Raw genomic sequence first — 16,083 nt, 5'->3', positions numbered from 1 at the left:
ATCATTATAATATTTTATTAATTGTAATTATTCGACAACTTTTCAAATTTATATTTTTATGGTGACAATGAACTAGATAGGTAGGTACCCTAATTGTCGGGTCTATACCTGCTGACTCAAAATGTCCAATACACATTACTGTAAAAAGTCAAAAAGAATATGGGAAAACATTAAATCTTGTCTCTACTAATTATAAGTAATAATACAACGAATTATCATGCTCATTCCACAAAATATACTTTCTTTAGAGTAAGTATAACTCACCTAAAATAGTGTATAGGTACCTATACTTACCATGATAATTATAGAACCTACAAATTACCATTCCTGTAGGTACTTAGTTGGTTTCCTAACAAGATAAGAATATAAAAATATTTTTTAGCTCCTCATCAGTAAGATATATTCCCAAATAATTTTAACATGTAAATAAATAAAATAATAGTCATTAATAAGTATATTATGTAACATTGTAACGACAAGAGAACATATTATAATCTGAAAAAATTACTGATTCGCTAAAACGCAATAAATATGCACTAATTATTTAACAAGCACGTTATTAGTGTTAAATCACTTTGATTAACAATATTTATATACACTTTGCACTTATGTTTAAAATACATATTTACTGAATTAAGTATAGCTATAGGCTATCTGGCTACCTAATCTACCTCTACAAAATGAATTTATAAATGTTTATTAATTGTTATGTTAGTAGTTGAAGTAGGTACCTTAAGTAGCTTAAGTATAAGTATCATTGTATTTTTATTATATAAGTAATTATCCATTTTATACTTAATTACAATTCACGGGATTCCTCATAGTTGTATTTTAGATGCAAACGCAGGGGCAGATATATGTGGGGGGAGGTTGAAATAGCGATCGCCCCATTTATGGTCTTCAAATCCAATTGTTAATTAAAACCACATTCGCCAACACTTAGATATTAGATATTTTTCAGTAAAATTGGTATTCCTAACTCTAATTTTTCGATAGTTTTCCGCAATAAGTTTGTGGCGATGAGAACCGCTAGATTATACGATTAACATTAAATAGTTTCAATCCATTGACATAGTCGCACTGGTTTCGGCGGAGATATTTTCATTTAATCTGTGTTACGGCTAAGCCTTCTTCGTGCCATATATGTCATTCCATAATATCCCTTTTCGCCCCCAACCCCCTTAAACAGGTTTCAAATCCGTCCCTGTGCAGACGTGTCGGTTATTGAAAAACTTAACTGAATTATGCAGTTATCCTTCTTTGATAATCATCCCTACTTGAGAATAAAATATAATTAAATGCCTTAAATGAATTCGTGATGGTCGGCTTGTCGTATTTACTGCGATCAACCACAATCGTGAATCGATTATTATCTATCATAATTTTTCACAACATAACGATCGAATCTCTGGTAATATTTCAAAATATTTTTGCAATTTGATTTTCTGGAAAAATAATACCAATATTACCTAACCCTGATATTCAGTATTCTGGTGAACCAAATTATTTTTAAAATAAACCGCGTGGATTGTATTGTATACTATAATATTAAATTTAAGTATTTAACAGAATAAAGTATTGATATTATATTTTACTATTCATTATTATTATAATTTATGAGTGTGTTTAACTATATTAGTGTGTGGAATATCTATTATATTTATCAATTTTATTATAACACATATTATTATAGCCTATAGGTACTTAATATTATAATTACATATACATTTATATAATTCAATATTAATGTTTGAAAGTTTAATACTGTTTGTTTATATCTAATTTATATTCCTAAAACAGGGGTCGGCAATTGGTTTCCAAGGGGATCCAGATGATCTAAAAAATAATTTATTTGTCCAGAAAACCCTTTTTTCATAACAAGTTATTTTGGGTCTACACGGAGACCCAAAAAATCAGCACTAAGACAAAATATTTTTGGCAGTCCATTTATTTTATCTCCGCGATCCGGATGTGGACTGCTTATTGCCGATCCCTGCCCTAACTTATGATTCAAACATAATTTTCACCATAAAGTTAAAAACATAGTAATTAGTAATAGGCACTAGCCATAGATGACGTTTTGCGTTTTGTTATACTATGTCATACTCATTTATCATTATAATACTTGTAAGAAATACAATTATTTACAATAGGAGGTACTGCTTATTAACTACCATATTATGTGATCACTTTTGTAAGACCTGATAATAATGTCAACTTATTGTATAATATAATAAAAAAAATACATATGTGCTAATGTGTTCCACATTAAGCAGTACCCACTGAAATGTTTTATTAAATGTAATAATCACTGAATGTCAAAACAGTTTTAAATGTAAAATTGCTATCAAAATTACTGGTGGACAATTACAAAGTATAAATAAACATTGATCGCTAATGGTTAAGAATTTGGGCAGAAACTAAAAGACGAATATAGCCATCTAAGAAACGTACAAAAATCTTAACAATAATTAACTACATCATAAGAAACCTAAATGTTCAGAGTGTGTGTGAAAATGCTCAATTCTGAAGACATATCAAGGAAATTAAAAAAATATTATTAAAATTGTCGTCTTTTGGTGGTAGTCCAAATTCTGTATGATTAACGAATTTTTACGATTGCAATTTGTGTTCAATTATTTTGATAACTCTAAGTGTTCCTTGTACTGTTATTATACAGAAACTTCCATATTTTCACCAGAGTCGAAAATTTAACATCTGTTATCATTGATTGAAATATGAAATTCATACTACAAGTAATACATATTAAACAAACTTATTCAATTTAAAATAATATTCACCAAATAAAAATGTTAATCAAACAATTTTCTATAAACTATGAATCAGAATGTACAATAAATTTTTAGCAATAGCATTGTACTTGGTATCTGTTTAGATTTAGGAAACTTTGAACTTTAAAAAATAAATAAAAAAGCTTAGGACTAACCTGCCTAAATAGTTTTTATTGTAAATTATTAATAAATTGAAAATATTTATCAAACTTAAATTTATACAATATAATAGATTACATTAAAATAATTTAATAACTGAAATATTGTAATATGAGTAATTGGTAGAGAAAAACTACTTATTATTATATGGAAGAGTATAATTATTTGCTACTTTATATTTTATATTCAAACAATTTTTTAATCTAAAAATATTGGAAACAAATTATTGATATTTTAATATACAAAAAAATATACTTGTAGCACGGCAATGAGTGTATGATTTTAAGTACTATGCATAACGAGGATAATAAGTTATAGACTTTTTTTTAACTACCATAATTACATTTTTTTTTTAAATTTTATAAATTTAGTACCTGTATATTAATTAATCCCAATTATGAGTAATGTTAATAATCAATATCTTTTTTTCATTATTATTATTTTGATTTATTGCTATAACAATGAATTACAAAAGTACAGTTGAGACTGTTGAATCTATAATTTTACCATCAATTAAACAATAATAAATGTAGGTATGCATAAACAATATCATAGGAATTCTTCTTTGCAATAATTAAAAAAACTAGGACTAAGTTACTTCCAATTGGAATTAAAATCCAAACTAGCAATAATATTGCATGGCACTAAAATTGTTTAACAAAAATGAAGAACAAAATCATGAAATGGAACACTCAACATCGGTTAGGCCTAGGGAATCTTCTAAGACATAGGCAATTGCTCTTATAATGTATGACATTGTTCCATAACTGCCACTTGGGGCACTGTCATAGAAATGTTGACAAATATATGCAGCACCACCACATAACAGTGAACCAGCTTGGGTGAGTTCCTTGTGTACTTTTGCACAGCACAAAGTGGCATCTCCATTAATAGCAATCTGTTATGAGATAAATAAATAAAAATGTGTGAATATAAAATATGTAAAAATTGAACATACTTGATCTTGTAAAAATAATTCATTAGCTTTGTGCACAAAATCCTCAATTGTTATTATTCTGTGAGGAGTAGGTGAAATTTCTTGTTCAGCATAAAGTGTAAATATCATCAATGTCTCGACTATCAATTGTCTATACTCTGGATGTGGGATCCAATTCAGTACAGTCTCTACAGCTAAAGCGAATTTCAACTCACCAGATGTCATCTAAAGTAAGTAAAAATATATAAATTTAATGTTAAAATATTATGTACCTAACTGAAAAATATAACATACTTCTTGGGTTAGGCTTTGTGATAAAAGTTTTCCATCAATAGCTATTCCACAACACTAAAAAAAAAAAAACAGTTTTGTTATTCTACAAGCTTTGGGTTGGATCAGGATGACTAATTTTAGGCTTGAATGTATTTGTACCTTTTCTAAGATTATCCAAACACGTTTATAGAATTCTCGAGGTACTCGATTTAATGCTCCGTCTAAACGTCTACGCCGTAACCATTGACCTTGACGATCACCCTCTAATGCTTCACTGTTGACTTCCGGTTTATCAGTCAACAATAATCCTTCAATTTGGCTTTTCTATTAAATAAAATTGCATATATTAATTTGTGTGTTGGTTGTTAGATCGTCACTAGTAACATTTATTATTTTAACTTCATTGGTCGTGTGGTGAGAATTTCCCTTAATTGTTGTCAAAATTCCAAGTATTGTAAGTACAGATCATGTAAGACAAATACTGACAGTAAGTTAATGGTTTATCAAAATTTCCATTAATGTTCAATAATTTTTAGATTACATGTTACTTATAATGTATATAGATGCTTAAGGCAATAAATAGTTAAAATAAGCAGTGGTAACTTATCCAATACTGAGAAGAAAATATCTCAATACACGACAAACGACAGGTTAAGTACATTTGTACTATTAGTTACCTTACTGACATGGCTTGATTTGTAGCTAACTACTGAAAAATTACCACGTCCCACTAGAAAACAAAATCAAATTTATTTAAAAAAAAATAATTTTAATCATCTTTTTAAGAAAAAAATAATAATAATTTACCACTACTCAAAATAAATTCTTTTCCACTCATGATGTGATGTAGTAGATTTTTCATCTCAAATGGTGATAAATTAAATAAATGTTCAGAACCTTCTTCCCCTGAACAATTTAATGTTCTAGACAATTCACCTGCCATGACTTGTATAATCAAACCCACTCGAAGCCTTAACATTTCCAAGAACAATTGTGGTTCAGTTCGTACAAACATGGCCAAATATACTAAAAGTTCCTAAATGTTATAATACAAAATGGATGTATTAGATAGATTTTAAGATTATCAATTGATAAACTTTACCTGCGTTAACATGGCTGTACTTTCATCATCTCCATAAGCATCATGAATTACTTGTCGCAATTCTCCTTCAGGTAAAGGTGTTGATATTGTATGCTCATTAAATGGGGGCATACCAATAGTCACCTTAAATACAAATGTTTGTTATTTTTATTTTTTTTTTAAACATGCTTCATCAAAATATTTTTTTTTTTCATTTACCTGTTTTTGACGAACTAATAGATCTGTTAAAGCTTTGGCCAAATCTTCCACACGCTTCCCTAACATGCCAGCTGTATGTCTGACTAATCCCCAATGGTTTTGCTGACATGCCTTTTCGTAAAGTAATTTTAATAAGTCTTTAACTAAAACTGGTTTACAGTCTTCCTTCATTCCTATTAACAGATTAACAATTTAATAAAATATAAATTAAATTAAGCTTAATCATAATTTATATTAGTGTCAACCTGTATCATATTCTAAGCCATATGTGTCAACTAAATATTGTAAAATATCTCCTTTTTCTTCTAGGTCTGATTCACTTAACATAGATAAAATACCATCCAATTCTGCTTCAGCATACAGTAACTCTGAGCTTGCCCTAAAATTATGTTTAAGTTTAATTTAGAGCATTGTTGAATAGTATGTGAAGTCATGGTCGTTAATTTAGGTAATTCACACAATTCATTAACAATAATAAAACAATAAAATGAGAAATAGTTTATTATAAGACTTATATAGTTATGAGCCTTGGACAACATTTATTTTTAATGAAACTTTATATTTTGATTTAACTGCACAAAACATTTGTATTAATTACTGAGAAGTGTAAAACCTAGCATTTTTAGTAGGATGAAGATAATATTTTATTGAAAATGCACTTATACCTATGTTATAATTATTAATTAAGGACAAAATATTAATATTTTTATTGATATTATGTATCTTTAAATCGCAATATGTCTTATTCAACAATTAAGAAGTATACAACATTTTTACTGTACATAAATGCGTATTTTATGGTTAAAGAATATTATGATAGTATAAAAGTATAGTATATAATCGGTATTTTTTCCATGCAGAATAATACGTTTTTTTAAATAATTAATACTCTGAATATAGTTAGAATTGATTCATTTATCATTTATCATTTTGCTTTGTGATAAAAGTGATTCAACCCATTTCAGTAGCAATTTAATGGTGGAATTTGTCGTTTAATACTTTTTTACAGAAAACATTGGTAAGAGCGATAATATAAGCCACTGATGGAATCATCTTATTATATTCTATTCAGTGTTTACAAATGATTACTTAACTGTTAGTAAGGTTGCCAGCACACAAAAAAAATAATTTAATTAGAAATAAAATTGCATAATACAATAATTATAGATAAATATATTTTTGATAATATCACATATTGATCTAATTAAATATTGTATTAAAATAATTTAAAATTTAATTTAATTTTCAGCAAAAATATAAAACCGACATGTCAAACCCTCAAAAATATTATCCTCTATAATTTTTGCAATTATTGGTAATTTCATACAAAAATCATAAAAAAAAACTATTTTATGTGAATGCGTACCTACCCACACAACTGATTATATCCTATTTATAGAATGATACCCCTAGCACCCTAGCTAACCATTCAAATATATATTAATCTTTAATTTGAGTTTGAGACATTATTTGTTTTCTATTTTTACCTAATCAATTATAGTTAATATTTCAAACATAAATGTTACCCTGAAATTAAGAGTGTAACTCTATATACACCTTTTGAAATTGTCAGTTGAGTTTAAATTACAAACATAAATAAATAAATTAATGTAATCTTATTTTTTTATAAGAGTACAAGACTGAAGATATAATGTTTGTATTGTATTAATGATTAACATTAAATAATAAATTATGTTGAACTATTTAAATAAATAACATAAAGATTAAAAATATATAGTTAATCTTATATTTGTATATTCTCCAAAATAGTGGAACGTCTCGGAATTTTGAGCCTCCTGTTAATATTATAAAATCCCACATTGTCCAGGTTAACACATACATTTAAAGTTTTATTACAAGCAATAATTGTTATCATATAATCATAAACAACAGTACTATGCGTTATTTCCCCTGTTTCCCCCCGTGATCTGGTAGTTGGTCACTACAAAGTCAGCTATTTGCAAGTCATAGCTAACAGTACTTCATACTATACCTATAGTCTTTACAATTTAATACTTTTATTTGTTTTTTTTTTTGGTCTAATTAAATGTATACATTTTATTTCTGAATAAAATATATTTACCTATAAAAGAATTTTAGTGGCTATTTAGAGTATAAAAATATCATATTCTTAAAATGTTTAGTACAAAAAAGGGTTATGTTCAAGCATAAGCATAAGCCACCACACATTTACTTATGATAATTCTTTAAAAGAGAATACTAATTTACAACAAATACGTTTGTACTGTTAAAATGTTAAAATATTAAGTAACAATTATAATAATGAAATAAAATTATAAGTAATACAATGTGTATTTGATACAGAAATAATAGAATTTATAATATAATATAGTAAAATAATTAAATGAAAATCAAAAAAAGCAATAAATAATACCCCTTGATATCCACAAAAAGAGTTTATTTCATACTTCTAGTATGACAATTTATTGCTTGTGAATAATTTTTTATCTATTTCAATAATAACTTGATATTTAAAATAAATTAAAAAAATATATTTATATTACTTAAAGCGGCTATGAAGTCGAGGACGATGGTGCTCTCTTTTAGGTGGCATAACTAAATTATTTTCAGGAGATGGACTCCTTTGTGCTAATAAATTTGAAGCAGCCAGTGTATCAGCTACTTGAATACGTCGTTCTTCAGCTGCTTAAAATAATATCAAAAAATTAAAATTAAATAAATAATTAAAATAATCTATTCACCATCAAGCATGAATGATCTGGTTTTCTTTATAGCTCCTTTCACCGACACTTTTCTTTTTATTTTTGGATTTTTGCTAGGCATACAAGTTAGTAAAGTAGACTGATTTGTAAAACTTTTGACAATATGCTCATCTAAATACTGTTCTACCTCTGTATTAAGCTCTAAAATGTACAGTTTCTGATAAATAAAAATCAATTAATAAACTTAAAAGAAACTTACTGTATGGCATTCCAATTTCTTGACTACCTAAGAAACTAAGATTTGTAACACACGAAGTACTAAGAAAGCCATTAAGGTTTCCTAATGTTACTCTAGAAAAAATTAATATACAAAATACATTTTTTGAGTACTTAGTACACTTATTTTGACATATTACCTAGTTCCATTAATGTAACCACTTTTCAACTTTTTGATTGTTGTTATTACAGCTAATGGAATTTTACCTTGATCTATAAACAGTATGAATAGTATTTACACTTAATAATAAAATAAATAGTTTAATAGATTAACTTTTCATGGTTTAAAATAAATCGATTCTTTTACAGCAGTTATTTGATTAAAACCTTAAAAACATAGCCATGCGACAAAAACAACACAAAGCTTAAACAATCTAATATGCATACTATGCCAAACTATGCAACTTTACAGTTGATACTAAATAAGTATATATGTTTAAAATTATTTTTTACACCATTAATTTGATAGTTTTTAATATATTCACCTTACCTACAAAATTTGAAGAAGCAATTATAGTGTACGTTGGACGACCTAACATATGCTTCCAACTCATTGTCAAAAATGCTAGATCCATCATAATATTGTTTAATAACAATTCAATATCATTTCCCATATAATATTGGTCCAAATCAAGTGTCTACTAGAAAATAATACCTAATAGCACTAATTCATTCACTAGGTACTACATAGTAAATATATAAAAGCAAAATAAAAGCATAACTGCCCTAAACAGTTTTATTAATTTGTGGTGTATTTAGAAAAACCCCAAAATGAATTTTAATCAATCAGTTTAAAAAGCTACATGTTAAAAAACACTTCAAATTCAATTTAATATAAAAACAATTTTTTTGTCAGTTTTTTTTAATTAATACATTATAAACTATTATTATAATAATTAATGTTGTTATCTATGAAATGTATTTATTACTTATGAAAAAGGAATAAACTATTCAAATGCAAATAATTAATATTATGATTTGTAAGTTTCATGAAAAAAATATTAAATCAAACTCATTTTATGTTAGAGAATAATATACTTTATAGTTATTTATAACTATTCTACAGTATTATCACAAAATTATATTTTTGAATATTTATAAAACAATAAATACCATAATGCAGCTTTTTTATAACAATAACAACTGTGGGTCGGCCTAACAAGTTTTGCCAACTAGATTTTAAGAAGTTTATTTCATTCTTAAATAAATCAATCATCAGATTATTGTCAGATGCTATGTAATACCTTTGACGATCTGTAATCTAAATTTAATTTATTAAAAAACAAATTATACTCTAACACTGAATTAAAGAAAAATAGTATTCTAATTTTTTATTTTATTTTTTATTTTTTGTTTTAAAAGCAAAATCAAAAAGTTTAAATTAATTTTAAATTGTTTTCAACTAAAAATAAGTTTCAACAATTATTGTTTATACAATTTATCTATTATTTTATGTGTGTTTAAAATGCAATGTATAAAAAACTAAAATTAATGTCGTTTAAAGCTCATACATTTTTTTCAAATAATATAGCTTAAATAATATTAATCTACTTTCTACATTCTACACAATAGGGATACTCTTCGCATTATAAATTTAAATTAATTGAATTATTATTTATACTTTATTTGAATTTATGTATTATGTAATCATACCTGTGGAGTAAATGCAAATATTCGATCTTGCAATGTATATAATTTGCTAGTACTAAGAATTCCAACATCACGTGATTTTCTTCCAGATAATCCAAGTTTTTCATTTCTGCCTGGAATTTAAAGGGAAAAAACAATATTTCATAAATGATAAATTTAACAAAAGTATTCTTGTAAATACATAATAAAGAGCAAAATTAAAATTGCTGTGCGATAAAATTGCTACAAAATTTTCAAGGAAGACAAAACAAACAAATTGGAAATTGAAAGTGAATCTAATGACTAGATATAAGCCGATAATAGTATGGATTTATCGGTATCAATTTTTTTTAAAACCTATATTTGAACAAATACCAAAAAAAAAAAAACAACCAAATTAATCGGCTAATAGCATTGATTATAAATTTATAAATATATTTTAATGAAAAATTATAAAAACTGTATTAGTATCAGGTATCGGTTTTAGCTGATATCGATTGGTAGTATGGGTTATCTTTTAATAATGGCTTATGCTGAAAATGTTGGTTTTAAAATATATCGGTTATCCGTTTTTTATTGGTAGCATATATTGGAATATCAGATATTGGTAAAAAGTGGTATCGGCCCATCCCTACCGATAACTACTAAAATAACAAAACAACAACTGTATTTATTATTTAATTCTCTCAATTTGTAATCGAATAAGTTATTACTAAAATGTATATTTATATATAAATGTAATGCTAATGGCCTTAGAAGTTGAAGCAGAAAATTAATCAGACCAATAAAAAAAAATTCGAAATATTATAATGTATGTTTTTCAATTACAATAATATTATATTATCAACGTTTTCAATCATTAATATTATAAAATAAAATATAGAACAGGAACTTACCTAGGTATGTATAAAGGTGACTAAGAACAGTTGAAGGCTGCACTTCAATTGGTGAAACTTCACTAATGGTTTGAACAACTATATCATGTTGAAGAAGTAGATCACGAATTGCATTATCTTCGGCCAAAACAACTACTTGTACAACAACATCGGGTTTTTTTTCCAAACATAGTCGCCTATTTAATGGATCTAGTTCTCCAACAGCTAGAAAGTTCTTTGAAAGTATATAGTATTTACTGTAAATGAGCTTGGTTATGAATAAATATTTTCTAAAAAAAAGCTCACTTCTTGCAAAAGTTTACCAAGCATATAGAGTGATTGAGCCCATAAGAACGGACATCTTCCTAATGCTATTCGTTTTTGACTCCCTGGATTTTCAATTTCTCCTTTTATATTCTCGCTCTCGAGGGCATATAATTCAGGAACAAGTTTAATATCATCTTCAGAATCTATCATTACCTGTCCAATACATCATATGTAATACATAAACGCTATTGTTTTATTAAGCTATAAACAAGTATAAGACTAACTATTCCCAAGATTTTTTTTACCTTTTCTAATGCATCAACGTAGAAATTTGCAGTTTCTGTATCTTTTTGAAAACAATAATCTAATATAAGATAACAAAAAAATAATGGCCATTCACATTCAATTTTTTCAAACACCCTCAGTTCATGAAGGTCATAATGAAGTCTATTAGGATCCTATAATATGTATAAGTCATTTAAACGTAAAAAAATTATAATTAAAATGAGTTTACTTCACGTGGAGTCTTATGGCCGTCCCTTAAAAATCGTTTACAACCATATTTTCCCATCAAATTTGACACAATAGCATTTCTTGTTAACTGAATCAATTGTGGATCATCGACTGAAAAAGCTGGGAAGCTGATGACCGACAAAAGACTGCTGTCTAATTCTTTTGAATTTGATTCTCTTGGCAGCATAGACTAAACATTATAAAATTAATTTGGCCTTTATACTTTAACAATGGATTTTTACTTAATAATTTGTCATAACTTACTTGTAACACAGCATGACATTTTTGTGCTTCATCAGACAATATATGTATTACAGAAAATGGACCACCTCGTGCTCCAAATAAATCTAAGTCATTCATTGCTTCCAGTGCAGCTTTAGCCATTCCAATACTACTCGCATTTAATTCAGGAAGACCATGATTTGATTTATCACCTCGTTCCCATACACCATAATCCTGAGTTAAAACCAAATACAGTAATATTTAAAGTTTTATTTAAAAATCAAACGTTTACTAACCGGTATACAATATGCAGATTCAATATAAAATACTAAATTTTGAATAAAAGACACTTCATCCAAGTTAAATACAATTTGAAGACCTTAAAAAAAACAAAAGAAAAATATTATAAAACATACAGACAAAACAGTATAAATAACCAATTGCTTATTTTTTAGAATTATAAAATCCCAGAAGATAACAATATTAAATTTGAGTATTGGAAAATAAATCTTTCAAAGTAGTTAAGTTTATAAACTGATATCATTACAAATTCATAATATAAGGATAGTACTATCTATCCACTTTATACCTCTAACAGTCTAACTAACGCATAACTTAGCAAATTCGAGTTCGAAGGAACCAATTTTGTGTTGTTAGCTTTACTCCGTATATTTTTTATAATTGTTTTTATATGTAATATTATAAATTTAAATATTTTAAATTACTAAAGATTATTTGTCATGCAATTTGTGTTATTTTGAGCACATTTAAAATGCATATATTTTAATATTTATTGTTTCATATTTGCATAGCATATTATATAATTAAATACTTGAGCTTTAATACTATAATTATTATTTATTAATGTTGCAAGTGGAATATTTCTCTCATTATGTAAGTGTACATATCATGTTAGACAGATATGGATAGGTAATTGATACGCAATTAAAGAACACAAATAATGTACAATTATTTTTTAATTAAATGTTACTGATAAGGTATATGGTAGATTAAGGCAATAAAAATATTCACTAGGCAGTGGTAATCAAAATATTAACAAGGTGAACAAATTTCTTACCATGTGACCAATCAACTAATCGGTTAATTATCAAATTTAACTTTGAGCATTATATAAGTTTGTACGTTGGATTCTTTACAATACATATCTTTGATGCGCGGTCAAAAGGAGTTAAGTCATGTTTTGTTAAAAATCATGTTTTGACTTCTTTATATTCGAAAAAAAAATTTAAAACTTATATCCTACTGAAAAATCATAATTTTTGATTAAATGCCTTTTGACCGCGCACCAAAGATATATTTTAAGATATTAAAATTTGAAAATTCTCATAAGTATATCACATAAAATTTTCAATATCATAAAAAAGTCAACATACAAATATAGATAATATTCTTAACTTAAAATGTTAGCGTAATTCAATATTCATTCAAATAACCAAATATTAAAGCTAACAACATAAGGTTAATGTTCCTATTTGTAAATATTCTAGTTTCTATAAATGTTGTTTGGGTCAAAGAAACAAAGCAAATAATGCGTTTAAAATTGATGTAGGCACTTATTTTTTAAATATCATTGCATATTATAATGAAAAAAATCATTATTTTTTCAAGTGAATTTCCCTTTATGATTATTAAATAAATACTAATTATCAACAGAACTAACTTAGTTTAATATAACTATTGGTTTAATTACACACTGAGTTACCCAATGTGAATACATTTCTTGAAAATTACCTGATGCTGTCATCTGTGCTAATATCAGTAAATATAATGAAATAGCATCAATTTGTAAGTGTCCCCACTCGTTATCACCAACAACAGTTTGCCCAGTTGCAGAACTGTATTTAGCATGTAAAGAATGTAATGGATTTTGGGAAACTTTAAATTGTTCTACTTTATCTTTTTGCTGCATCATTGCCATTAATAACCCACGCATTAATTTCACACAACTCTGTAAAAAATAAAAATTATAATTTACAATCTATGCTAAGCTTAACTAAATTATGCAAGTACAATGTATGTATCAATATTCATTAAAAAAACTATATGTACTTTGTACACAATTGTTCATTAAGACGTAAATACCAACATTGATAGGTACTATTCAAATTTTATATGGTAGGCATTCACAAATAACTATTAATTATTAAATTATACAATAAAATATGGACGTAATAAGAATAATTTATACTGTTGAAAAAATTTGAATTTAAAATTTATTAAGCCACGAAAATACATCTTAAATATAAACTGGAATTATTTTGTGCTATACATTAGGTACAAAGTAATAAATATTTATGTATTTAAACTAATGTTTTAAACTAAAAACAAAAATAAATAATATTTTAACATTATGATTTAGTGGTAAAATAATATAGAAATTGAAAAAGAGATTAAAATATAACAACCAATCTGCCAAAAAATAACATTATGTTACACTTCTTAAATATAGGTAGTACCAATACTAATTTATTCAAAGTACCTGTTCAAGTTCATAAGTTTTTGCTCGGTCTTCATCCATATCTGCCATTTTTTTACAGGCCATTGATAAGCCCCACACAGCCAATACTGTATATACATTGTCCCTGATCCAAGCATCTGAATTGCTTGGGCTGGCCGGAAACAAGCCTGTGACTGGATTCTACAATATTGTAAATATAATTATCATTAGCACTTTCAATTATAATAAATTGAGATTCACAAACAAAATAGCGCAAGTAGGTACTTTGTCTCTACAGTGACTACAGATCACTCTGTACGCTGAACGCTAGCTGGTATATACCATGATAGAGAGTAGGACATATGTATAGTAATATAACAAATAACAATAATAATTATTAATTGATTGGTCCAAAGACATAATACCTATTATATTTATTATTATTTGTTGATTGTACCTGATGACACAGTATGATGTTGTGGACCACTTTGTGATAATAGTCAAGTCGCTGGCCGGAAATGCTTCTGTTGTTCATTTTTGACATTCTTATTCTTCTCACACACTAGCACACAAACTCTAGGTAACCGATAAAAACTAAGGTACGAAAGGCGGTAATTAGAGATTGACGTCAGAGGTCGCGGGCTGCGAACGAGTTCGACAGCGCAATATGTTGGTGCATAGGTAGTTAATAACACAAACTGTAAATTAATAAACCGACAGCAGACAGTGAGCCAGACACGACAGACGAAGGAAACGGTCTTATCGTCAGTCACTCAGACAGTCGCCAGTCGGTCACGCCAGTGCGGGTGACCGGGTCTCGAGGGGCCGGGACGATCGTGTGTGACGTACTTCTATTTATAATAGTAATAGTAATAATAGATTATCATCAGACAAGGCACATAATGTAGTACAACTAAAACAATCGTCGGCTTTTCTCTTTCACTCGTCTCTAGATCGGTCTCTCTCTCTATCTCACTGGATCGACCAAATTTTTTGAATATTGAACTTTCCGTATCTCGTTCTAATTTTTTTTTATCATCTTAATTCACTTATCAGCTCGCTCGTTATCAGCGTTTCAAACGGCCCGACGGCCCGGCGAGTTTTAACAATTAGTCAAGTTATAATATAATTTTAGTGGTATAAATGTATTATACCCTATACATATACTCGGAACAAAATTTCGCTGATTGGGGGGGGGGGGGGGTTAACTCCTGTTCTAACCACCTGCCGCCTGGTATGGTTTTGGAGGTATAGTGTATATTTTATTGTAGGTGAATAAATCTCATAAAAGGGAACATCGCTACTTTTCAGAAAACGAAAAAACATCTCATTTTGAACGGACTTTAATGGATTTTCCACTTCAAAACTAATTAGAGTAAGAAGATAAAAAGTCTGATACAATGCAATGAATTTTAATTTTTAACTACGTAGAACATTGACCACCATGGGTCAGTTCTTTACTTCTCTAGAAGATAAATACTTTTTTTTAGTCGTGACAAAAAAAAATTGACCAAAACTAACTTATTCATTTTTATCCTCATGGCGCACATGCACATCACACAATATTATTGGCCAACGAAAGTCTGTAAAATACCTATTTTTGAAAACGAGGAACTCGCTCTCCTGTATAGTAGATATTGACTTTTCGAGTGTACCTATGCTGCTATTGTATGGAGTATGCTACTGCACCTAATTGTA

The 16,083-nt window shown here is 27.4% G+C and overlaps 1 protein-coding gene across 3 annotated transcripts; it reads right to left on the bottom strand.

Moving 5' to 3' along the window:
* Positions 1 to 3,373: 3,373 nt before the first annotated feature.
* On the bottom strand, positions 3,374 to 15,384 carry LOC100167939 (probable phosphorylase b kinase regulatory subunit alpha). 3 transcript variants are annotated; one of them, XM_008189661.3, is made up of 24 exons: positions 14,843 to 15,384; positions 14,428 to 14,586; positions 13,680 to 13,896; positions 12,224 to 12,306; positions 11,970 to 12,161; positions 11,707 to 11,895; positions 11,498 to 11,650; positions 11,232 to 11,405; positions 10,947 to 11,160; positions 10,075 to 10,184; positions 9,535 to 9,682; positions 8,562 to 8,634; positions 8,405 to 8,496; positions 8,185 to 8,346; positions 7,987 to 8,128; positions 5,707 to 5,840; positions 5,462 to 5,634; positions 5,264 to 5,386; positions 4,969 to 5,197; positions 4,839 to 4,891; positions 4,321 to 4,485; positions 4,183 to 4,236; positions 3,910 to 4,113; positions 3,374 to 3,849 (listed from the first exon to the last, which is right to left on the bottom strand). In XM_008189661.3, exons 1-24 carry the CDS (start codon positions 14,927 to 14,929, stop codon positions 3,628 to 3,630), a joined length of 3,552 nt encoding a protein of 1,183 aa, XP_008187883.1. In that variant the 5' UTR covers positions 14,930 to 15,384; the 3' UTR covers positions 3,374 to 3,627. The 3 variants fall into 3 exon arrangements, with proteins under 3 accessions (XP_008187883.1, XP_008187882.1, XP_008187884.1); XM_008189660.3 differs by lacking the exon at positions 9,535 to 9,682 and adding an exon at positions 8,912 to 9,059; XM_008189662.3 differs by lacking the exon at positions 9,535 to 9,682 and adding an exon at positions 8,912 to 9,059 and having other exon boundaries at positions 7,987 to 8,125; positions 14,843 to 15,382.
* Positions 15,385 to 16,083: the final 699 nt, after the last annotated feature.

The sequence above is a fragment of the Acyrthosiphon pisum genome, chromosome X (genome assembly GCF_005508785.2).
Source record: "Acyrthosiphon pisum isolate AL4f chromosome X, pea_aphid_22Mar2018_4r6ur, whole genome shotgun sequence".
Taxonomy (NCBI): domain Eukaryota; kingdom Metazoa; phylum Arthropoda; class Insecta; order Hemiptera; family Aphididae; genus Acyrthosiphon; species Acyrthosiphon pisum.
Note: the sequence above shows the minus strand (reverse complement) of the source record. Positions and strands in the feature narration are given on the sequence as shown.

Bases quoted from the DNA above. Each gene is read 5' to 3' on its own strand.
- LOC100167939 (XM_008189661.3), bottom strand. From the start codon at position 14,929: ATGTCAAAAATGAACAACAGAAGCATTTCCGGCCAGCGACTTGACTAT. The intron at 11,406-11,497 runs GTAAAAAAAATC...TGTATTGGACAG, and splicing joins ACGTTGATGCATTAGAAAAG to GTAATGATAGATTCTGAAGA. The intron at 4,486-4,838 runs GTAACTAATAGT...TTTATTTAATAG, and splicing joins AATCAAGCCATGTCAGTAAG to AAAAGCCAAATTGAAGGATT.